Source organism: Erinaceus europaeus, chromosome 18 (assembly GCF_950295315.1).
Source record: "Erinaceus europaeus chromosome 18, mEriEur2.1, whole genome shotgun sequence".
Taxonomy (NCBI): Eukaryota; Metazoa; Chordata; class Mammalia; order Eulipotyphla; family Erinaceidae; genus Erinaceus; species Erinaceus europaeus.
This window is the reverse complement of record NC_080179.1, coordinates 70552252-70575945: the sequence shown is the minus strand read 5'-3', so window position 1 is coordinate 70575945 and position 23694 is coordinate 70552252. Positions and strand designations below refer to the sequence as shown.

The following is a 23694-nucleotide window of genomic DNA, read 5'->3' as shown; positions in this document are numbered from 1 at the left end:
ACTTTATTAAGCATCTCTACTTAGAGTTCTCCCTCTTGAACAATTCCTGAACCTTCCAGATCTCTATGAGTGACACTGAGGTTCAGGATTTATTATCAGGTGTCACTGTGTTTCTTACTGATTTTCTGTGAGTGATGTAATTGCTGAAAACATTTTCTTTTAAAAAATTTTTTTTTGTAATCTTTATTTATTGGATAGAGACAGCCAGAAATCGAGAGGAAAGAGGGTGATAGAGAGGGAGAGAGACAGAGAGACACCTGCAGCCCTGCTTCACCACTCATGAAGCTTTTCCCTTGCGGGTGGGGACCAGGGGCTTGAACCTGGGTCCTTGTGCATTGTAACATAACACACTCAACCAGGTGCACCACCACCTGGCCCCTAAAACATTTTCTTTCTTTCTTTTTTTTTTTCTATTATTATTATTAACCAGAGCACTGCTCAGCTCTGGCTTATGGTGGTACGGGGGACTGAACCTGGGACTTTGGAGCCTCAGACATAAGAGTGTCTTTGCATAACCATTATGCTATCCATCCTACGCCCTTAAAACATTTTCTTTACTGATAAGTTTGATGTCCTTGTAAACTAAAATAAAGCAAGCAGTGGAAATCAGAGCACACAGAGCAAAGGAAACAGGAGAGAAGTCCTTTCCTGGTTTTAAGAACCAACAGCTTTACTGATGTGTCTGTGTGCTGCAGAAAGTTCCAAATCTCCCCACTTCTACATCCTGGTTAGATGACCTCACAGGTGCCTGAAGTTCAGAGGTAGCAGTGGAACGAAGGTGACCTCTCAGCAGTCCCCCCCTTGCAGTTTGCTAGGATTTCAGGACAGGGTCCTCCCCTGCAAAGCTGATCTGCTGTAGACACATTCAACCTCCTCTGGAAACACTTCTTTCCTAACTCTAACCTTACTACTCAAATGGCTTGGTACCCTTACCCTCATAGCAAATCACCACTCTTCTTGAATCTGTTGGTAACTGTGATTTCTCCTTTTCTCTTTTGACTTTTTGGATCCACTGGGACTCGCGCAGATTTTGTACAAAGAAAACGTGGGGAAAGCCACCCCCACCCCTGTCACTCCAGAGATGCAGAGAGTCAAACGCAATCAAGAGAACATTAGCTCGGTATTGTCTTGATAAACCAAAGTGCTTGTGATTTTGCAAAGTAACCCTTTTCCGTTGGGCCCTGCTCCTAACTTTACCCCAGGTTGGGGAAAAAAAAAAAAAAAAAAACATGCAAAATGCCAATTATTTAGAATCTCCTCTAGAAGAAATATCATACTTACCATCGCCATTAACTGATATTTAAGCATTCATTCTTTCCTGAGAGCTGACCTCACTAATAATAACAGATTAAAACTCTAGCTTTCATCCCCCAACTGCATTCAGTAGCTTGAACATTGCTTTCTCGTGATTTTGGGGTCCAACTTTGTATCTCACAGGTGCTTTATAAAGAAAACCTGGGCAAAGCCACCCCCACGCCCATTACTCCTGAGATGGAAAGAGTCAAACGCAACCAAGAAAACTTTAGCTCGGTATTTCATAGCGGAAGGGGAAAAGAGGGTTGAGCTTTTAACAAATCTGGCCAATTTGGTGACAACACTAATTTGTTTCATTTTTTAAGGTTTCCCCTTAAACCTGCTTAAAACAAACAAAAAACAGCCCACTGGTTCAGACTGATTCTGTTATCTTCTGCTTCACACAATAACATGTTCATTAATGGCTTTTCCCTCTTGAGATATTCTTGACAGCGTGTGATATAATTGAGCCATAACATCCGCTAGATGATGGTTTGCAGGACAGACTTTCTGCTCTCTGATATCTGGATGCTTTCTTGGCTCCTCCAGGTGTTGTACAAAGAGAACATGAGGAAGGCAACTCCGACACCAGTCACTCCAGAGATGGAGAGAGCTAAGCGCAACCAAGAAAACATTAGCTCGGTATTGTCTAGGATTCCAAAGAAGAGTGCAACCACTTGGAAAATAACATGTTAACATCGTAAAAGCCTGCCTCTCTCATCCAACTGAAAAAAAAAAAAGCACACACTAAAACATAAAAAGAATGAAATGTGACATCTTGGAAAATAACACTTAACTCCATAAAAACTGCACTTTTCCATTCATCTGGAAATTTATACTGACATTAACATAACTGCTTTTTAAATTTCAAATCATCATACTAAGCACGTATCAAGTGAATTGCTCTTGTTTCTCTCACCTTTTACTTGACTTTGAGGTAGTCTTGCATAACCAACTATAACAAGTTGACTTCCTAACACCCTCAACCTCCTGCTCCCTCTTCTTTTTTTTAATATTTATTGATTTATTCCCTTTTATTACCCTTGTTTTTTTTTTATTGTTGTAGTTATTATTGTTGTTATTGATGTTGTCGTTGTTGGATAGGACAGAGAGAAATGGAGAGAGGAGGGGAAGACAGAGAGGAGAGAAAGACAGACACCTGCAGACCTGCTTCACCACCTGGGAAGCGACTCCCCTGCAGGTGGGGAGCCGGGGCATGTGCATAACCAGCTTAACCTCCTGACTCCCTCCCTCTTATTTTTAAGGTACTCTCTGAAACAGGTACTATTCTGAAATGGTCGCCTTCTGTGGCTTTGATACTTTGGGAGGTTGTGTCTGGAGACCTTTTATTTCCATATGGACGCATCTGATTTATGAAATTTGGACATGGACCTAAGAAGAATGGCCAATTATTTTGAAGTCTAGTTCTGTCATATTCCCATGCCAGATTATAATGTCAAATACCACAGAATAGGCTGGTGTTGATTTTATAATTCTTAGAAAATTCAAGACACCTTTCTTCCCTTTTTGGTGAAAAGTTATACTCTAGGGCTGGCAAGACAGTTCACTAGGAGAGTGTGTCTGCTTTGTCATGGGGCATGACCTGGGTTCAAGCGTGGCCCCCACCACACTGAGGGAAGTCTTTGTGTTGTGGTGTCTTTCAATCTCTGGCTTTATCTTTCTCTCTGGGGGAAAAAAAAAAGGTCAGCCTGGAGTGGTGAAAGCCCTGTGACAACCTAAATAAATAAATAAATGCTCTACTACTTCCCCTTTGAAAATGAAAGTGGGGAGTCAGGCAGTAACGCAGCAGGTTAAGCGCAGGTGGCGCTAAGTACATGGACCGACTAAGGATCCCGGTTCGAGCCCCCGGCTCCCCACCTGCAGGGGAGTCACTTCACAGGCGGTGAAACAGGTCTGCAGGTGTCTGTCTTTCTCTCCCCCTCTCTCTTCCCCTCCTCTGTCTATTTCTCTCTGTCCTATCCAACAACGATGACATCAATAACAACAACAATACAACAATAATAAAAACAAGGGCAAATAAAAGGAAAATAAATAAATAAGAAAATGAAAGTGAAAAATTTCAAAGTCACCCTTTTCTCCTGAGGTACCCAGTCCACCGGCAGTCTCAGACTTGCTGGTCCTCTCAGTGACTCAAGCTTCCCACACCAACTCCTTTCTCTCCATCTGTTACAATGGTTCTGAGACTTCAGAATGAGCACTTCCCCATGACCTAGACTCTTCCTGGTTTCTCCTCCATCAGGTTCTTTACTCTGACAGCTTCCGGAAACAAATCCAAGGCAAAGCTGCCTATGTCCTTGACACCCCAGAAATGAGACGGGTGAGGGAGACCCAGCGCCACATCTCAACGGTGAGTCAGGAATTCTTTAGGACTGGGCCCGCTGGCTTGCGGCATAGAGACAGAGATGAGATCACCCTGCCATCTTTTCACCGAGCCAATTCATGGACTTTCAGGTGAAGTATCATGAAGACTTTGAGAAACACAAGGGTTGCTTCACACCAGTGGTGACAGACCCTATTACTGAACGTGTCAAAAAGAATACACAGGACTTCAGTGACATCAGCTACAGAGGCATTCAGAGAAAAGTGGTAGAGATGGAGCGGAAACGGAATGACCAGGATCAGGAAACTATCACAGGTAATTAAGCCCAGGAAGGGGTGCGGGGAGTGGAAATACAAAACTGCTATTAATTACATCAAGGCAAAAGATAGAGGGTCTTGGGAGTCGGGTGGTGGCGCAGCAGGTTAAGCGCAGGTGGTGCGAAGCACAAGGACCGGCGTAAGGATCCCAGTTCGAGCCCCCGGCTCCCCACCTTGCAGGGGAGTCGCTTCACAACTGGTGAAGCAGGTCTGCAGGTGTCTGTCTTTCTCCGCCCCTCTCTGTCTTCCCCTCCTCTCTCCATTTCTCTCTGTCCTATCCACCAACAATGACATCAATAACACAACAATGTTAAACAACAAGGGTAACAAAAGGGAAAATAAATATTAAAAAAAAATTTTTAATTAAGATTAAAAAAAAAAAAGAGGATCTCAATTTGTCTTTTCTTTGAGTGTAAAAGAAAACCCCCATGGCCTTACAGTGTGCAGAGTTGAAATCTCATCTACCATGTGCTGGTTCTGAGAAGGCATGGCTAGAACCAAGTGAACTGAGTATAACCCAGCCCTCCTGTGATTGCTTAAATTCCCGCTTTTGCTTTCCAAGGTATTGGGGATCAAACATAATTGTCTCCATCTTTAATTTCACTTCAGGTTTACGTGTCTGGCGCACTAATCCTGGTTCAGTCTTTGATTATGATCCTGCAGAAGACAATATTCAGTCCCGAAGCTTACACATGATTAATGGTATGTCACCCTTCAAAAGGCTTACAACATGAATATGACCCTTTTTTTTTCCCCCTCCTTTTCATTCAATAAGACAGAAATTGAGAGGGGAGGGGGAGGTCGAGAGAGGGAGAGAAAGATAGACACCTGCAGGCCTGCTTCACCGCTCATGAAGTGCCCCTGCTGCAAGTGAGGGGGCGGGGCTTGAACCCGAGGTCTTCGTGTGTATCCTTTTACTTAGTGCTAAGTGCACTTAACAGAGCGCCGCCACAAGCCCTTGAATGATACCATTTAAAGAACTGTAATCAGGGAGTCAGGCTGTAGCGCAGTGGGTTAAGTGCAGGTGGCACGAAGCACAAGGACCAGAGTAAGGATCCCGGTTGGAGCCCCCGGCTCCCCACCTGCAGGGGAGTCACTTCACACGTGGTGAAGCAGGTCTGCAGGTGTCTGTCTTTCTCTCCTTCTGTCTGTTTTCCCCCTACTCTCTCCATTTCTCTCTGTCCTATCCAACAACAATGACAGCAATAACAATAATAATAACTACAACAATAAAACAACAAGGGCAACAAAAGGAATAAATAAATAAATAAATGTTAAAAAAACAACTATAATCAATGACTTGTAGGCCTTAAAGTTCCTTTTTCCCAGGTGTTTTACTTCATGAGTTGCTTATTCAGCACAAAAATACCTTATTGGCTAGTGGGTCAAACATTTTCTAGACAAGTTGAAGTTAGGAAGAGATTGTTTCATTACCTCAATCTAGGTTTCCCTCAGGTATGTTATTATCACTTTTCTTTTTTTTTTTTAAAGAATTTATTTATTTATTCATGAGAAAGATTGGTGGAGAGAGAGAAAGAACCAGACATCACTTTGGTACATGTGCTGTCAGGGATTGAACTCCGGACCTCATGCTTGAGAATCCAGTGCTCTATCCACTGGGCCACCTCCCGGACCACTTATTATCACATTTATAAAAAGGAATCACTGGGGAGTTGGGTGGTAGCGCAGCGGGTTAAGCGCAGGTGGTGCAAAGCGCAAGGACCAGCGTAAGGATCCTGGTTTGAGCCCCCGGCTCCTCACCTGCAGGGGAGTCGCTTCACAAGTGGTGAAGCAGGTCTGCAGGTGTCTGTCTTTCTCTCCCCCTCTCTGTCTTCCCCTCCTCTCTCCATTTCTCTCTGTCCTAACCAACAACGATGACATCAACAACAATAATAACTACAACAAGGGAAACAAAAGGGAATAAATAAATATTAAAAAAAAAAGGAAACACTGACAAAACCATAGGATAAGAGGGGCACAACTCCACACAGTTCCCACCACCAGAACTCTGTATCCCAGCCCCTCCCCTGAGAGCTTTCCTATTGTTTAACCCTCTGGGAGCACAGACCCAGGGTCATTATGGGGTGAAGAAGGTGGAAGGTCTGACTTCTGTAATTGCTTCCCCGCTGAACATGGGCGTTGACAGGTTGATCCATACTCCCAGCCTGTCTCTCTCTTTCCCTAGTGGGGGGGGGGGGGTCTGGGGAAGCAGGGCTCGTCTGCCCCAGGAAGTCCAGTTGGTATCTAATGCTAGCATCTGGAACCTGGTGGCTGAAAAAAGAGTTAACATATAGAGCCAAACAAATTGTTGAGTAATCATTGTTGGCTGAACCTAATGGCTAGAATAGTTCAGATGAAGTGTTGGGGGGGTCTCCATTTTGTAGATAGTTAGTAGCCCTATTTTAGTTATCTTCCAAACAGCCCATGATTGTAATAGTTCCAGCAATGACTTTATCTCCCAGACAATAACTTGGATCCACCTATGTATCAGAGGTTAGGCTCAGGAAAAAAATAAATTAAATAATAATAATAATAAACTAGTCATGGGCTCTCTGGAATATTATCACTTTTCTGTCTGAAGGGAAAAGATAGTACATTTTTCTATTAAAGAAATAATGAGAAAAAAAACAAACCATAAAGGGAAGAGAATTGTTGCTCTCTTTGACAGCTTTCTGAGCTAGAGCAAAGGAAGGTTACCCACTTAATAGAACACATGCCTTGATGCTGCCCGTTCAGAGTGTGAAGTAGAGTCATGTGGTACCAGTCCTCAGAGGATTCCTACTCCAGTCTCCTGAGGAAGAGAGACAAGACCACGGCTGTTTTTTGTTTTGTTTTGTTATTATTTATTATTGTTGCTGGGGCTTCCCCACAGCAGGTCTACTTTTTTAGATAAATAGTGACAGAGAGGGAGTCAGGCAGTAGCGCAGCCGGTTAAGTGAAGGTGGCGCAAAGCATAAGGACTGGCGTAAGGATCCTGGTTCAAGCCCTTGGCTCCCCACCTGCTTCCCAGGCAGTGAAGCAGGTCTGCAGGTGTCTATCTTTCTCTCCCCCTCTCTGTCTTCCCCTCCTCTCTCCATTTCTCTCTGTCCTGTCCAACAACAATGACATCAATAACAACCACAATAAAAAAACAACAAGGGCAACAAAAAGGAATAAATAAATAAATATTTTTAAAAATAGTGACAGAGAGATGAGAGGGACAGATTCCGTAGCACTGAAGATTCCTTCCTTCAGTGCAGTGGGGGCCAGGCTCTCACCTGGGATGGGACAGGCTCGCTCGCTATCCAAGTAAGTTTTTTGTCAGTTCACTGGGTTATATTTTATGTAGGCAGAAGGAGAGGGGATGGGAGGATCCTCTCATCTCCCAGGCTTTTGGTAAAGTGGACTCCGTGGTACTGATATCTTCATCACTCAACGATCAGCTAAGCATTTGTGCTTCAAGACGAGTTTGTGAATCGTGCTACATAGGCCATTTAGTTCTACTGCAAGTAAGAACTCCGAGTTGGGGGCCAGGCAGTGGCCCACCTGCTTGAGTGCACACATTACAGTGCACAAGGACTTGGGTTCAAGCTCCCAGTGTTCACCTGTAACTGGTATGTCTCACAAGCACAGCACTGCTGCGGGTCAGTCTCTCTCTCTCTCTCACTCCCTTTCTCTCTCTCCCACCTCCCCCTTCCCTCTCCACTTTTATCCAAAATAAATAAATAAAATAGTGAAAAAGAAACCCCTGGTTGAGCACTTATGTTACAATGTGCAGGGACTTGGGTCTAAGCCCCCAGTCCCCACCCGCAGGGGGAAAGTTTCACAAGTTGTGAAGAATTACCACAGGTGTCTCTCTGTCTCTCTCACTCTCAGTCTTACCCCTCTTCTCAATTTCTGGATGTCACTACCCAGTAAATAAATAAAGATAATAAAAAAAAAAGGAATCAAAGTTAACTTTAATTACAGAAAGAAGTGGGTTAGTCCATGCAGACAAGTTCTCTGAACTTTGCCTGACTTTGTCTGGGAGAGCACTGTCCTGTGGTTCAGAGGTAATTCATAGGGCAGCAGAGACAGCATAATGGTTACGCAAAAGACTTTCATGCCTGAGGCTCTGAGGTTCTGGGTTCAACCCCCAGCACCACCATAATCCAGAGCTGAGCAGTCCTCTGGTGAATAAAAAAAAAAAAAAAAAAGAGTTAGAAGAGGATGTTTCAGTAGGCTGTGGGAACACACACACACACACACACACACACTGCATCTAAATTAATCTGGAAATTAGGAAAAATTCTCTGGAGAAGTTGAAGGTAGAGTTTGAATGTGGTTGTTACCACTACTCACTCAAAGGAGCCAGAAAAATGTAGTTGACAGAAGTCATCAAGGGTATGTATACTGTGGAATCTTGGGGTCTGTCTGTACTACCCAGCCCTTAGGTGGCCTTTGGTAACTTAAACAGTCCTTTAGAAGACAATGATAGCAAGCATACATTCTAAAGTTTTGAGGGTTGGATCCTTGAGCATCTTTAAGACTATCCTCGAGGGGCCAAGTGACGACTCACTCAGTAGAGCTTGCGGTTGCCCTATGTGAGGTCTTGAGTTCAAGTCCCCAGTTCCCACCTGCAGGGAGGAAGCTTCACAAGTGGTGGAAGAGTGTTGCAGTTCTCCCTCTCCACCCTTCCCATATCCCTCATCTGTCGTTGCTTCTCAGCCTTTATGAAAAAATAATAAAATAGGGTCCCGGTGGTGGCGCACCTGGTGGAACGCACATGTTACAATGCACAAGGACCCAGGTTGGAGGCCTTGGTCCCCAAGAGCAGTGGGAAAGCTTTGCAAGTAGTGAAACAGATCTGCAGGTCTTGGTCTCTCTCTCTCTCTCTCTCTCTCTCTCTCTCTCCCCTCTTGATTTCGGGCTGTTTCTGTTCAACAAATACAGATACTTTAAAATAAATAAAAATAAATAAAATGGCCATCAGGAATGGTGGAGTTACACACGCAGCCAGACCCAACAGTAACCCTGGGGGCAGAAACAAAAACCCACTATGGGGGACCGGCGGTAGCGCAGCGGGTTAAGCACACGTGGTGCGAAGCGCAGGGACCGGCATAAGGATCCCGGTTCAAGCCCTGGCTCCCCACGTGGTGCGAAGCGCAGGGACCGGCATAAGGATCCCGGTTCGAGCCCTGGCTCCCCATCTGCAGGGGAATCGCTTCATAAGCAGTGAAGCAGGTCTGCAGGTGTCTGTCTTTCTCTCTCCCTCTCTGTCTTCCCCTCCTCTCTCCATTTCTCTCTGGCCTACCCAACCACGACGACATCAACAACAATAACTACAACAATAAAACAACAAGAGCAACAAAAGGGACAACAACAACAGCAATAATAATAATACCCACTATGTTTGGCAAGAAGCGTAATGGCCCCTGGAGTTCAGTTCCCCTGGGTGCTGATGTCCACTCCTCTGTCCTCTACCCCGCAGCCCAGGCACAGCGCCGGAGCCAGCAGTCGAGGTCCGCCAGTGCCCTGAGCACCAGTGGTGGGGAGGAGAGGTCTGAGCACTCTGAAGCCGCCGACCAGCAGCTCTCCACCTACAGCAATGGCGGTGCCTTCTTCTCGGCCACCTCAGCAGGTACATGTGGGGGGCCTGGACTTTGATGGCCATGTCTAAGCAACTCACTGAGTCCTACCTACCCACCCATCTAATTGCACATTCTCGTTTGTGCTACTTGAAGTCTGTGAAGGCAAAACCAAGGCATTTGGCTGAGTGAAAAAACAAACGAACAAACAAACAAACAAAAAATGAGGAAAGGGATGGCTCTACTGATGGCTACATCTGAGCCATCAGTAGAGCCTTCCTTCCATCTATTAAGAAAATGCCAATGTCCAACAACAGATGAGTGGCTAGTTGTGGTCTATATACACAATGGAATACTACTCAGCTGTAAAAAATGGTGACTTCACTGTTTTCAGTCGATCTTGGATGGACCTTGAAAAAATCATGTTGAGTGAAATAAGTCAGAAACAGAAGGATGAATATGGGATGATCTCACTCTCAGGCAGAAGTTGAAAAACAAGATCAGAAAAGAAAACACAAGTAGAACCTGAAATGGCGTATTGCACCAAAGTAAAAGACTCTGGGGTGGGTGGGTGGGGGGAATACAGGTCCAAGAAGGATGATAAATGACATAGTGGGGGTTGTATTGTTAAATGGGAAACTGGGGAATGTTATGCATGTACAAACTATTGTATTTACTGTTGAATGTAAAACATTAATTCCCCAATAAAGAAATACATTAAAAAAAAAAAAAAGAAAATGCTAGGACGGTGGAGCGGTGGAGAGTCAGCGTCCAGGTGCACTTCCAGCTAATGAGCCGCCTTCTCGTTCCTTTCAGCCTACAAACACACAAAAACCACGGTGCTCCCTCAGCAGCGGTCTTCTTCTGTGGCCACCCAGCAGACGACAGTGTCCTCCATCCCGTCTCATCCGTCCACTGCTGGGGTGAGTGACTGGTAAACCATCGCACCACGTTGATCTCTGGCGTGTGTGGAAATGACGGCTGGCATTCTGATCTTCTTTTCTTCCTTCTGAGTTCGTTTTATCTTTAGACATTATGTTCTCTCTTTTCTTTTGTATCTGTTTTCTTTATTATTGGGTAGAGACGGAGAGAAATGGAGAGAGAGAGAGAGAGACCTGCAGCACTGTTTTGCTGGCTTGTGAAGCTTCCTCCAGCAGCTGGAAACCAGAGGCTTGAACCCAGGTCCTTGCACATTGTAGCATGTGCACTAAACCAGGCGCACCACCATCCAGCCCCATATTTTTTTGCGGGGTGGTGGTGGTGGTGTGATGGTGAGAACCTAGGGTTTACTTTCACATGATACTCTTTTATTTTATTATTTTAATTTTTTTTTTTACTGTCTTTATTTACTGGATAGAAACAGCCAGAAATTGAGAGGAAGGGGGTAATAGGGAGAGAGAGAGAGACAGATACCTACAGCCCTGTTTCACCACTCGCAAAGCTTTCCCCCTGCAGAAGGGGACGAGGGCTTGAACCTAGGTCCTTGAGCACTGTAACATATGCTCAAGCAGACACACCACCACCCGCCCCGATGCTCTTTTATAACACATTATGTTAACAATGTCAGTAAACTTTAATTATTAAACTCAGTGAAAAAGCATTATTATTATTATTACTACTATTATTATTACCTCCAGGGTTATCATTGGGGCTTGGTGTCTGCACTATGAATCCACTGCTCCTGGCAGGCATATTTTTTTCATTTAATATTTTTTTAAAGATTTTATTTATTTTTATTTTTTTCCCTTTTATTGCCCTTGGTTTTTTTTTATTGTTCTTCTAGTTGTTGTTGTTGTTATTGATGCCGTCGTTGTTGGATAGGACAGAGAGAAATGGAGAGAGGAGGGGAAGACAGAGAGGGGGAGAGAAAGACAGACACCTGCAGACCTGCTTCACCGCCTGTGAAGCGACTCCCCTGCAGGTGGGGAGCCGGGGGCTCGAACTGGGATCCTTATGCTGGTCCTTGCGCTTCGCACCACATTAGCTTAACCCACTGGGCTACTGCCCGACTCCCTATTTCTTTCTTTTTTTTTTAAAAAATTTATTTATTTAAGAAAGGAGGCATTAACAAAACTGTAGGATAGTAGGGGTACAACTCCACAGGATTCCTGCCACCCAATCTCCATATCCCACCCCCTCCCCTGATAGCTTTCCCACTCTCTATCCCTCTGGGAGCATGGACCCAGGGTCATTGTGGGTTGTAGAAGGTGGAAGGTCTGGCTTCTGTAATTGCTTCCCCGCTGAACATGGGCGTTGACTGGTCGGTCCATACTCCCAGTCTGCCTCTCTCTTTCCCTAGTAGGGTGGGTCTCTGGGGAAGCTGAGCTCCAGGACACATTGGTGGGGTGTTCAGTCCAGGGAAACCTGGCCGGTATCCTGATGGCATCCAGAACCTGGTGGCTGAAAAGAGAGTTAACATACGAAGCCAAACAAGTTGTTGAGCAATCATGGACCCAAAGGTTGGAATAGTGGAGAGGAAGTGTTAGGGGGGTACTCACTGCAAACTCTAGTGTACTTCTGCTTTCAGGTATGTATTTTGCCCTAGTTTATGGATACGCGTGAACATATGCTCTATCTCAGGGGACCTGGCCTATATCTAGGTTTGGGGACTTTGTTAGGAAGTGAACCACCTGAGATGGAATTAGAGTATACTGTGAAAGGAAAGGTCTCACCTGAGTAATGAAGCTGAAGGGTTGTCATTCCACACCTGAAGTCTCTGGACACAGTCTGAAGTGAAGCATGCTGGGGTGGCACTCGTTACGTTGATTAGGTTGCGATCAGCGGATGCATTATTATTTGATATGAATTGGGAGAAGCATGGGAGAAATTGGGCCCTACCCTAAGGTTCTAGGACTGGGGGAAATATAGGCTCTATAGTGGAAATGTGAGGTTCCTGCTGTCTTAGGGTTCAAGAAGACAGTGGATAGTTATTGTTATCATCACATTATTTGGTAATTGGGTTAACTTTGAAAAGTCCCTTTGTTAGGGTTTGCTGTATAATACCCAGTATCTTGTATATAGCTGTGCCACCAGTTGCTTCTGATCTACCTGGTCTAGGCTTTTGAGAGAGTCAACATATCAAAGACTCAGTCTATGTATTAAAAAGACTCAGTCTGTGTTTTTAAAAGTTCGAGACATACAATCAATTTTTTCCCCTCTCATATTAATTAACTAGTGGTTTATATGACTACACTTTAATAGGAGTGTACATAAACACCATTTCCACCACCAAAAGACTGTGTCCCATCCCACCCCACACACCTACCCCCCACCCTCCACCCCCCAAGGCCCAGAAAGCCGCATGTCCACCCTCCCCTTCACCACAGGGTTTTTACTTTGGTGCCCTATCTTTTTGATTATTATTATTACTGGATAGGACAGAGAGAAATTGACAGAGGAGAGGGAGGAGAGAGAAAAGTAGACATCTACAGACCTGCTGGGTAGTAGTGCATCTGGTCGAGCGCCTATGTTCAAGATCCTGGGTTCTCTTCAGAAGGGAAGCTTGGAGAGTGATAAACAATGATGTACGCGGCTCTCTCTCTCTCTCTCTTCCTCTCTATCTTCCTCTTCCCTCTCAATTTCTCTTTGTCCCTAGCTAGTAAATAAACAAAAAGTGTTTTAAAGGGCAAGTATAATATCCCTTTTAAAGGGATAGCATAATGGTTATGTAAAGAGGCTCTCAGGATTAAGGCTTCAAAGTCCCAGGTTCAATCCCTCACACCACCTTAAGCCAGAGCTGAACAGTGTGTGCGGAGGGAAAAAAAAGTGGTGTTTTTTTTTTAATTTTTAAAAAATTTTATTTTATTTATTTATTCCCTTTTGTTGCCCTTGTTCTTTTATTGTTGTAGTTATTATTGATGTCATTGTTGTTGGATAGGACAGAGAGAAATGGAGAGAGGAGGGGAAGACAGAGATGGGGAGAGAAAGACAGACACCTGCAGACCTGCTTCACCGCCTGTGAAGGGACCTGCCTGCAGGTGGGGAGCCGGGGGCTCGAACCAGGATCCTGACGCCATTCCTTGAGCTTAGCGCCACCTGCGCTTAACCCGCTGTGCTACAGCCCGACTCCCTGTGGTTTTTTTTTTTTTTTTTAATATTTTTATTTATTATTGAATAGAGACACCCAGAAATAGAGAGGGGAGGGGGAGATCGAGAGGGAGAGAGAGACAGAGAAACACCTGCAGCCCTGCTTCACCACTTGTGAAGCTTTCCCTCTGCAGGTGGGGACCAGGGGCTTGAACCAGCATCCTTGCGCACTGCAATGTAAGCGCTTAGCCAGGTGCGCCACCGCCTGGCCCCTGAAAAAAAGTGTTTTAAAAATTAAAATAAAACCTCTTAATTTAAGACCGTATATCTCACCTGGGGAGATAGCAAAACTGCTTTCGCACTTGAGACACCAAAGGTCCCAAGTTCAATCCCCAGCACCACCATAAACCAGAGCTGAGATGGTTGTTTTGGTAAAAAAAAAAAAAAAAAAAAAAAAAACTAATCAATAAACAAAAACTTGTATCTCATCCATATTATTACAAAAACATAAACTTCTAGAATTAAAAGGAACAATACTTATATGAAGAAAACTATGTTAACTGAAGGACCTAATAAAGAATTGATCACTGGCGGTGAAGCAGGTCTGCGGGTGTCTATCTTCCTCTCCCCTGCACTGTCGTCCCCTCCTCTCTCCATTTCTCTCTGTCCTATCCAACAGTGACAACATCAACAACAACAACAACACTAATAACTACAACAACAAAAACAAGGGCAACAAAAGGGAAAATAAATAATAATTAAAAAAGAGAGAGAGAAAGAAAGGAAGGAAGAAAAAGAAAAGAAAGGACAGCCTTCAATAGACCCACTATAATTAAATATAGATTTTGCCTGGGACTAGACTAAAAATATATGAATTCTGGAGTCTAAAAGTACAGATCAACAGGAATTAGGTGTAAAACAATATAGAAAACACTATTTTTATTATAGTGATGATGGGGAAAGCCTTTGACTTCTGAAGTCTAAGAATGAGGTAGCACAGTGATTCTGCAAAAGACTTTCATGCCTCTGGCTCCCAAGTCCCAGCTCCAATAACCACCACCGTAAGTCAGAGCTGAGCAGTGCCCTGATCTCTTTCTGTGTCTTTCTCTCTGTATCTCTCTCTCTCTCTCTCTTTTTTTTTTTGCCTCCAGGGTTATCGCTGGGGCTCAGTGCCTGCACTACGAATCTACTGCTCCTGGAGGCCATTTTTCCCATTTTGTTGCCCTTGTTGTCATTATTATTGTTGTTGTCATTGCTGCTGTGGTGGTTGGACAGGACAGAGAGAAATGGAGAGAGGAGGGAGAAGACAGAGAGGAGAAAGATAGACACCTGCAGACCTGCTTGTGAAGTGACCCCCCCCCTGCAGGTGGGGAGCCGGGGGCTCGAACCAGAATCCTTAAGCCGACCTTTACCCTTTGCGCCACCTGTGCTTAACCCACTGCACTACTGCCCTACTCCTTATATCTCTCTTTAATACCACTACTTATTTGGACATTTCTAGTTTTCCTGGATATTTAAGTATACCTCCCCCCCCCCATGCTGATCTCTATGATTGTCTTTGTGAGTTTTTAATTTTTTTTTTTTTTTTTTAGTTTTTGCCTCCAGGGTTATTGCTGGGGCTTGGTGCCTGCACCATGAATCCTGGAGGCCATCTTTTTTCCATTGTTGTTGTTGCTGCTGCTATTATTGTCGGATAGGACAGAGAGAAATTGAGAGGGGAGGCGAAGATAGAGAGGGGGAGAGAGACAGACACCTGCAGATCTGTTTCACTGCCTGTGAAGCGACGCCCCTGCAGGTGGGGGGCTTGTGACACTTTCCCTCTGCAAGCAGGAACCAGGGACTTGAACCTGGGTCCTTGCGCACTGGAATGTGAGTGCTCAACCAGAGTCACCACCACCTGGCCCCACTATGTTCTTTTTTTTTAATTTCTTTATTGGGGAATTAGTTTTACAGTCGACAGTAAATACAATATAGTTTGTACATGCATAACATTTCCCAGTTTGCCACATAACAATACAACCCCCACTGGGTCCTCTGTCATCCTTCTTGGACCTGTACTCTGCCCACTCCCACCCCAGCACTATCAGTTTTCTATTCGTCCACTTCCATGTCTTTCTTATTTTGAGGGCAAGAGAAATAATATCATTAAATCTTTGGGAGTTTCATGGTTTTTTTTTTTTTAAGTTGTTTTAAAATTTATTAATGAGAAAGATAAGTGGAGAAAGAACCAGACATGACTCTGGTACATGTTCTGCCAGGGGTTGAACTCGGGACCTCATGCTTGAGAGTCCGATGCTTTATCCACTGCGCCACCTCCCAGACCACAGTTTCATGCTTTTTAAAAGTTAATCTTCCTGTTTTGTCCATTTTGTCTCCCAGCTAGGCATTTTTTTTTTTTTTTTTTGCCTCTAGGGTTACTGCTGGGCTCGGTGCTCACACTATGAATCCACTGCTCCTGGAGGCCATTCCCCCTTTTGTTGCCTTTGTTGTTTATCATTGTTGTTATTACTATCGCAGTTGTTCTTGCTATCCTGGATGTTGGTAGGAGAAAGGAGGGGAAGACAGAGAGGGGGAGAGAAAGACAGACACGTGCAGACCTGCTTGGCCATCTCTGTGACTTCACCTTTCTGGGCTGACTTTTTCAGATAAAAGTGGGAAAGGAGCCACGGAACTGTAGCTTTTGTCAGTGTGCGGGGACCAGGCTCCAGCCCAGGTTTTGTACATGACACAGCAGTGCAAATCCAGGGGAGGTATTTTGCAAGCCCTCCAGGCCAGCCTTTTCAGACTGAATGAGAGAGGACAAATGTCTCCGCAGCTAGAAAGGGTTATTGCTGGGGCTCAGTGCCTGCACTATGAATCCACTGCTGCCGGTGGCCGTTTTTTTCCATTTTACTGCGTAAGTCAGAGAAATTGAGAGAGAGAGGTAGCTGCAGACCGGCTTCACAACTTGTGTAGCAGAGGCCCCTGCAGATGGGGAGCTGGGGGCTTGAACCCGCTTGCTGTGTGGCGCTTGGTACGGTATGCAGTTAGCCAGATGTGCCGCCGTCCTCCCCCCTTCTGTTTGCGATGATGCCATTCTGGTGTGTTTGAAGTGGCATTGCAGTTGATGACTGATGGTATTCACCATCTGTTCATGTGCTTGTCAGCTTTTTGTCTATCTCTTGAATAATTCAGATATTTCCCCTCCACTTGTTACTATTTTTGTGGGCAGGGGGTGGGGATGGGGATACTGAGTTGTAGTATTTACCTTTTTTTTTAAAAATGTTTTTTTTTAATATTTATTTTATTTATTTATTCCCTTTTGTTGCCCTTGTTTTATTGTTGTAGTTATTACTGTTGTTGTCATTGTTGGATAGGACAGAGAGAAATGGAGAGAGGAGGGGAAGACAGAGAGGAGAGAAAGACAGACACCTGCAGACCTGCTTCACCGCCTGTGAAGCGACTCCCCTGCAGGTGGGGAGCCGGGGTTCAAACCGGGATCCTTATGTCGGTCCTTGTGCTTTGCGCCACCTGCGCTTAACCCGCTGCGCTACAGCCCGACTCCCAGTATTTACTTTTAAATTCTGAATAGTAATCCCTTATCATATTTCTGATGTGCAAATGTTTTTCCTTATGTTGTTTTTTTTTTCTCGATGTTAATTGCACACTCTATTGTTCTGTTGTTCTTGTTACTGGGGCTTCACTTTACCAGACAGACAGGCTGTATCTAGAGCAAGACACCACAGCTCCAAAACTCCGCTCCAAAACTCCCTTTAGTGGAGGCCAGGATTGAACCTGAGTCCTACCTACCCACCTATCTAATTGCACATTCTCGTTTGTGCTACTTGAAGTTTGTGAAGGCAAAACCAAGGCATTTGGCTGAGTAGTTGCAAATACGTCATCTGTCTTTTTCTTTTCTCCTCCCCTTTCTCATGAACAGAAAATCTTCCGTGCCATGTATGACTACATGGCCGCCGACGCAGATGAGGTGTCCTTCAAAGACGGAGATGCTATCGTGAACGTCCAAGCTATCGACGAAGGCTGGATGTATGGCACGGTGCAGAGGACCGGCAGGACGGGCATGCTTCCCGCCAACTACGTGGAAGCTATTTAGGCCTCTCCGAGCATCATACCTGCCTGCGGACTTAGCAGCTATGCTATCAGCATTTCAGTTTCTAGACTCTGCACTACCACCCAGGTTCTCAAGTGGCTTAAGGGTTTTTTTTTTCCGTGACACTATTATTCATGGCTGTACCATCCTTTTGCTTCTACGTGAACTTCAACAACTGTCCAGTAACTCAAGTGTGTCACTCGTCTATTCAGTTATTAAGCTAGAGTTCTCTCCTTGTTTTCTGGAGCCCTAGTACTTGAGACATTGTAGTTATTTTAAAATTGCTATCATTGAATTTCCCTTGGGTTTTAAAGTTTAATTAAAGCTTCTGCAATGCTATCTTGGTGTATTGGCCCAGTCTTTTTCCATTGTGCATTTCACCTCAGTTCTTGTCTAAAATTAGTATTCTAAACACACCAAACTCCCCCAGGAAATGCAGTTCTTAAGTCTGCATCAGGTCCATGACCTCTCTTCCTGCATATCACCTACTCCTGTTGGCCCCAGTGATTTGACTAGTTAAGAGGAAATACACTTCTTAACAAGGTACCCATTGTGGAGGCCACTGGCTAACTTTGCTCCTGATCCTGGGGTTTAGACACCTCAGGGGTTGGGTCTGCATGGGGGTGATACTCCCCCAGGAAACTGCGGCAACAAGGGACTAACTCACATCCTTCAGAATGCAGAGGGTGCTTTTAATCCCTCACACTTCTGGCCTCTAACGCGGAGACTTTTATATTGCCACCAGGGTTATGGCTGGCGCTGTGTCAGCACTATGAATCCACTGCTCCCAACAGCCCCCCACACCCACTTGATGGGATTGGACAAATAAGTTGGGGGGGGGTGGAGACAGAGGAGAAAGATAAGGAACCCGCAGACTTGCTTCACCGCTCGCTCAAGTATAGGTGGGAAGCAGTCACTCAAACCCAGGTCCTTGGACTAATAGATGTGCATAGCCAGGTGTCACTGCTCAGCCCCTGAAAACTCTTTTTACCACAGCACTCCTCAGCTCTCACTTATGGCAGTGTGGGGATTGAGCCTGGGGCCTTGAGTGCCTCAAGTATGAAAGTCTTTCTACATAACCATTATGCTGTCTCCCCAGCCCCACTGCTTGTTATGCATTTTAATATTTGGATTGTTCTTACTCATTCAGTTTTAAAAAGAAAAAAGTCAACAGAAAGTAGCAGAATTGTTTCATTTTGATAGTTTTATTTCAGATTAAAGTGCATTTCTTTAAAAATAGGCAGCCTCGATCGACAATTTGTAACAAGACTCTCAGTAGGTCATGTGCTAGGAACCAGAGAGAGATCCTCAGTCCCTCGGTCCTAATCTAGTATTCCCCAAAATACATTGTTAGTACAAGTCTACCTGTGTCAAACAGTTTATAGTGTTACACAATCAGACTACACCCTACTTCCTATCTATTGGTGCAGTTAATTCAGAACCAACTACTACTTCTGTGTTGTTTCAACTTCTATCATTGAATGTATCAAATATAAACACTTTCTGATGTAAAACTAAGCTTGTTTAAAGTTTAAGTGATGGAAACAAAAATATATTGAGCTTAGAAAGGCCTGTTTTGGTTCTTAAGTCTCTAAGTGCAAATTAGTCAAGTCTATCCACAGGAGGTAGTGTTACAATAGACAGAAAGCAACTGATCCGCCAGCACAGAGAATAAACTCCTCAAATACCCAGCTTAGTTCACAGGTTGTGATCGACCCAGTCAATGCCAGGTGCGGTTCATTATCTCACCAAGGCAAACATCTCTGAGAGTTTAGGGGGAACAGGAGTACCCAGGAAGTCCTAGTGTATATACATTCAAGTGGTAGTTACACGATTCGCGTGGAATCAGACGCAGCCTGTTTAGTAAAAGTCAAACTAACAGAAATCAGAATTAAAGAAATCAAGGCTGCGATTCTGCCAGAACGAAATCATCCGACTGACTGCATGCCCTTTATAAACAGTCATCTGAAAACTTCCACTCAAGGGCCAGGTAGCAGATACGTGTTACAGCAACCAGACAAAATATTCAAATAAAGAATAACCGTTCCCCAACAATCTTGGTTGTGGTTGGTTACTCTTGGTTTCATCTACTTTGTGTTACAAAGTACTTTTTTTCCAACCTACTAGAAAATGTAAAAAAAAACTCTTGGTTGACAGGATGTGTAAACAGGTTTCTGGCTTACCAACCCTTGCTCTGTAAGACTCACGAGGTAGGAAGGACTACCACTTTTTAGCCCTCAAAATTTTCAGTTCTAGTAACTTCACCTTGAAGGTTAAACTTCCTGACTGTAAGGTTTACATAAGATGGGCTTTTGGGGGGGCAGATTAAATTTTAAAAAGATATTCAAGATACTTATGACCTATGGCACTGTTGTGACTTTCAAGAAGTATGCCAGTCAGTTTCGATACTCAACAGCCTAGTCAGTGCCAATTTTCATCAGCATTTCAATGTGTTAAGCTTTATTTGATCCAGTTACACATCAGTGTGACCTAAAGATGATTCTCCCTTTGCTACAAATAGCTTCCCCCCCCTTCCATGTGAAATAAATTTTAAGCACTGACTTCAGCTTAAGTAAAGGGAAAAATACTTTATTCTAGTAGGATTCTTCAAAGGAGCAAGTACTTACAATTTGTCACTTCATGTTTAAAATTTCTTTGGTAAAAGGCTTGGTACAAAAGGAAAAGAAATGGTTTAAATCATACGGAAAGTGATATTCTATCTTGTTAGCTTACTATAAGATCTTTACATCCAAATGACTCATTTCAATACTTTCAAAAAGCAATATACAAAACCTGGCATGTGACAAGTATCACTAACTGGGTCACCAGAAATTGGACAATGACCAGATTTGTTTTATAGATCAAATGATGGTAAATTCTGAGGTACTGATTTTAAAATATCTCAAGGAATTCTTTTAAGTGCTTTGGTTGAGGGCAGTTCTTATAAAAAGTATTTAAATATAAAGGAAATATACCTTAACAGAATGCCAAGACTCACTTTACAACCAAGTTATTCAGTTGTCTTTCAAATTCCATTTTACAAACTTCCAACCCCGTAACAACACAGTTACCAAAGGTCTTCAGTAGAATAAGGCACATCTGTCAGGCACGATTCATGGCACAGCAAGCTAACTTGCCAGATTAAAATTTAGTTGCAGGTGGTCTGTTTTCAATGCTTATCAGGCCATTAAGACTCACTAGGAGTTACTGTATCATCTGCTTTTAAAAGTTCTCTATAACAAAATATTTCAGTTCACTTACTTGAAATACTATTTTAAAAATGAGTCTGAATTTGGGAGGGGGGGAAGTTATTGTTATTTTGGGGCAATACTCAAGACTTAAATCTGCTTGGGTTATCAATACCTACTGAAGTCTGATGCCTAGTAGGCGGGGGTCGGGTCAGGCACACCCGGCCTAGAGAGCACACAAGTACAGAGTTCATATCCCTGGTCCCAACCCTGAGGGAATAAGGAGTGGTGAACAGTAAATGCTGTATGTCTCTCCCACTGTCTCTGTCAAAAGGGGGGAGAAAAAAAGGCCACCAGGAGTGGTGGAGTCATACAGGTACCAAGATGACAACGACGACAAACAATATGTTTGGAAAAATTATGCATAGCAGCTAAGAGAATATGTATATGGAAAAAAAAAAACTTTACATCCTGAACTTTCTTTTAAAAAAGGTAATTTTATAGTTAAGAATACTTCAAATAAGGTGTCTCAAATATGTGCCTTTCAGTATGAAGTCAAGCAAATTAGTTTTGTCCCAAAATAAAATAAAATAATAATAAAAAAGCCAAATTCAATGATTTCAGTACATGGTAATCAGCCTGGCTACGTTTTCTGTTTTATTATTCCCCTGAAGAATTCATTCCACATTAAGTTGAATTCACACAAATGTGAAGTTGTGTCAAGAAACGAGCAGTTTGGACTCCTCTTTCTACGCAAGCACACACACCCCTTATATAAAAGGATTCCCATGCCTCTTTCAAAACAGACAATGCAAATCACCCTTTTATCTAAAAATTTCTACTCATTAGTTCTTTGTTCAAACTTTGCAGTCCTCATTTCATTGGTCCCAGATTTGCTTTTAGGTCTCTCTTAAGATCTCAAACTCAAAACTACTTGTCATGGTGACAGAACGGGGATCAGGAATCAAATGTGCTGATTGGGCGCTTCTTTCTGAACGTAGAGACTACACACTGGACTGAGAATTTCTGTGACTTGCAGAAGTATGTGTGTCTTTTCAAATGGGTTAGTTAGTTCTAAATAAGCTGTGAAACTAATTCAATTCAGAGAATAAATGTTCTCACCGGTGAGACAAAACAAATAGGGAAGTCAAGCACTCCAACTAAATGGTAACGTTGATAATGTTTTAATTATATACAAACTATTTTTTTAAAAAACCAGGCAAAATATACATACTTCAAAGAATGATTTCAATTTCTTCTAAATTTGCTTTAGGGGTGTGTGTGTGTGTGTGTGTGTGTGTGTGTAAAAAGCAAAGTGCCTTGAGGCTTCTTGGAGTTTCACTTTATAATGAAAATACTGAAACTACCTCCCCAGTAAATATAAGCAAAGAGGCACTCACTCTAGTGGCTGATACCGTCCTCTTAAAAAAGGCGGCTACTGGGGTGGGGTGGTGGTGGTGGTGGTGGTGGTGGGAGATATGGGTATAACCATGAACAGCAAAGGTGTTTAACTTGATTCATTCCTGCTACTTTAGAAAATAAACTCATGTTAAACTAAGGTCAACTAAGTACAAAACTACCTGTTGCTTTATTTGTAAATACAGAATACTACAAACATCTGCCCAAGCCCACAAAACATTTCTATCTACTGTCCGTACTGGTAGCTCTGTATTTAATATATACAAAATGTTTCTATTACAACGCAGAAGTATTCACAAATAGCTGCAAAAAGAATCCATGCAATTAATGAAGGCTGAAATTTATAAATTAAAAACAATCTATATACAATGTACAGTCGTGCATTTTAAATTGAGTACTATTGTCTCAGACCAATACATTTTCACAGACGAATCTGCTGCTCAAGTATTTGCTGACGCAAATGAATAGGATCTTAGTAAATTCTACTTCAACTGTGTCTAACCCCAAAGGTCGTTTCGCACTTTAGTACTAAAGTTGGCATCAGCAAAAAAAAAAAAAAAAAAAAAAAAAAAAAAAAAAAAAAAAAAAACTCTTTTGCATCTCCTTTGAGGTGTTTTACCAAGAGCAAATTTCTTAAATGTCAGGCACACACACGCACAGAAACAATCCTTAAATAAATTAAAAATCAAGTATAAACACTTTTATCCCTTCGGCAAAAAATAATTCTAATAAACTTTTTCGGTTTTACTTAAGATTCTACACGGTTTCATCAGAATTCGCATGAATTTAATAAGTGTGAGATAAAATATACTTTCATTTTCTGTTGTTGCTGTCACATTTCAATAAGATATGTTTGGAAAAATTATGCATAGCAGCTAAGAGAATATGTGTATGGGAAAAAAAAAACATCATAAACTTTTAAAAATTGAACTTACATATCATTGCCCTGCAAAGATAGTCTCTGAAATTGTGCTATTCCAGAACTTATTAAAAACAAAACAAAACAAAACAAAAAACAAATCCAGTGACGTCAAAAAGAAAAAAAAAAGCTTCAGCTTCAGCTTTCTTCAAACACTAGAGTTTTCAGGGGTTGGCGACCTCCAACGTGCCTGAAGGTTTTTTAGTATAGAGCTTGCCATGCTGCCAAGTCTCTCATGCATTTCAAACAGCTGGCTTCCCGAGTACTTATGAAGATCTTCTGAACCCAGCTGAAGAGCGAGCGTGTTGATCTGTTGCAAAAGGTTTTTAGACGACGGAGTTTCTAAAGCAACTGGAACAATTAAATCTGAAAAAAAAAAGGGGAGGAGGAGAGTTTAATTAAACTTATCCGATGTAAAAATTTAAATGCATCTTTTTAAGTCAGTGAAATGTTTAACTGTCTAGGCTTCAGGCTGAGCAGTCTGAGTTATCCCTGACTCAAGAGAAACAAAACACAATTAATTACACCATAGTTTATTCTCTGCCACGAAAGGAA

At 43.0% G+C, this 23694-nt stretch overlaps 2 protein-coding genes across 21 annotated transcripts in view; one reads left to right on the top strand and one right to left on the bottom strand.

Annotated features, from left to right (window-relative positions):
• NEB (nebulin) overlaps window positions 1-17952 on the top strand; it is a 286668-nt gene extending 268716 nt beyond the window's left edge. For 17 of the 20 annotated variants that reach the window (XM_060178132.1, XM_060178128.1, XM_060178131.1 and 14 more), the window contains 9 exons: window positions 1028-1120; window positions 1438-1530; window positions 1843-1935; window positions 3554-3661; window positions 3766-3949; window positions 4561-4653; window positions 9401-9550; window positions 10314-10420; window positions 17443-17952. In XM_060178132.1, coding sequence (XP_060034115.1) covers window positions 1028-1120; window positions 1438-1530; window positions 1843-1935; window positions 3554-3661; window positions 3766-3949; window positions 4561-4653; window positions 9401-9550; window positions 10314-10420; window positions 17443-17616 — 1095 coding nt within the window. In that variant the 3' untranslated portion in view covers window positions 17617-17952. The remainder of the gene's footprint in view (window positions 1-1027; window positions 1121-1437; window positions 1531-1842; window positions 1936-3553; window positions 3662-3765; window positions 3950-4560; window positions 4654-9400; window positions 9551-10313; window positions 10421-17442) is intronic. The other 3 variants (XM_060178126.1, XM_060178115.1, XM_060178120.1) reach the window with 2 other exon arrangements.
• Window positions 17953-18799: 847 nt separating this feature from the next.
• Window positions 18800-23694, bottom strand: part of RIF1 (replication timing regulatory factor 1) — a 65715-nt gene continuing 60820 nt past the window's right edge. The window contains exon 36 of the mRNA XM_060178111.1: window positions 18800-23505. Within this exon, the coding sequence (XP_060034094.1) occupies window positions 23288-23505 (218 nt within the window). The 3' untranslated portion in view covers window positions 18800-23287. The remainder of the gene's footprint in view (window positions 23506-23694) is intronic.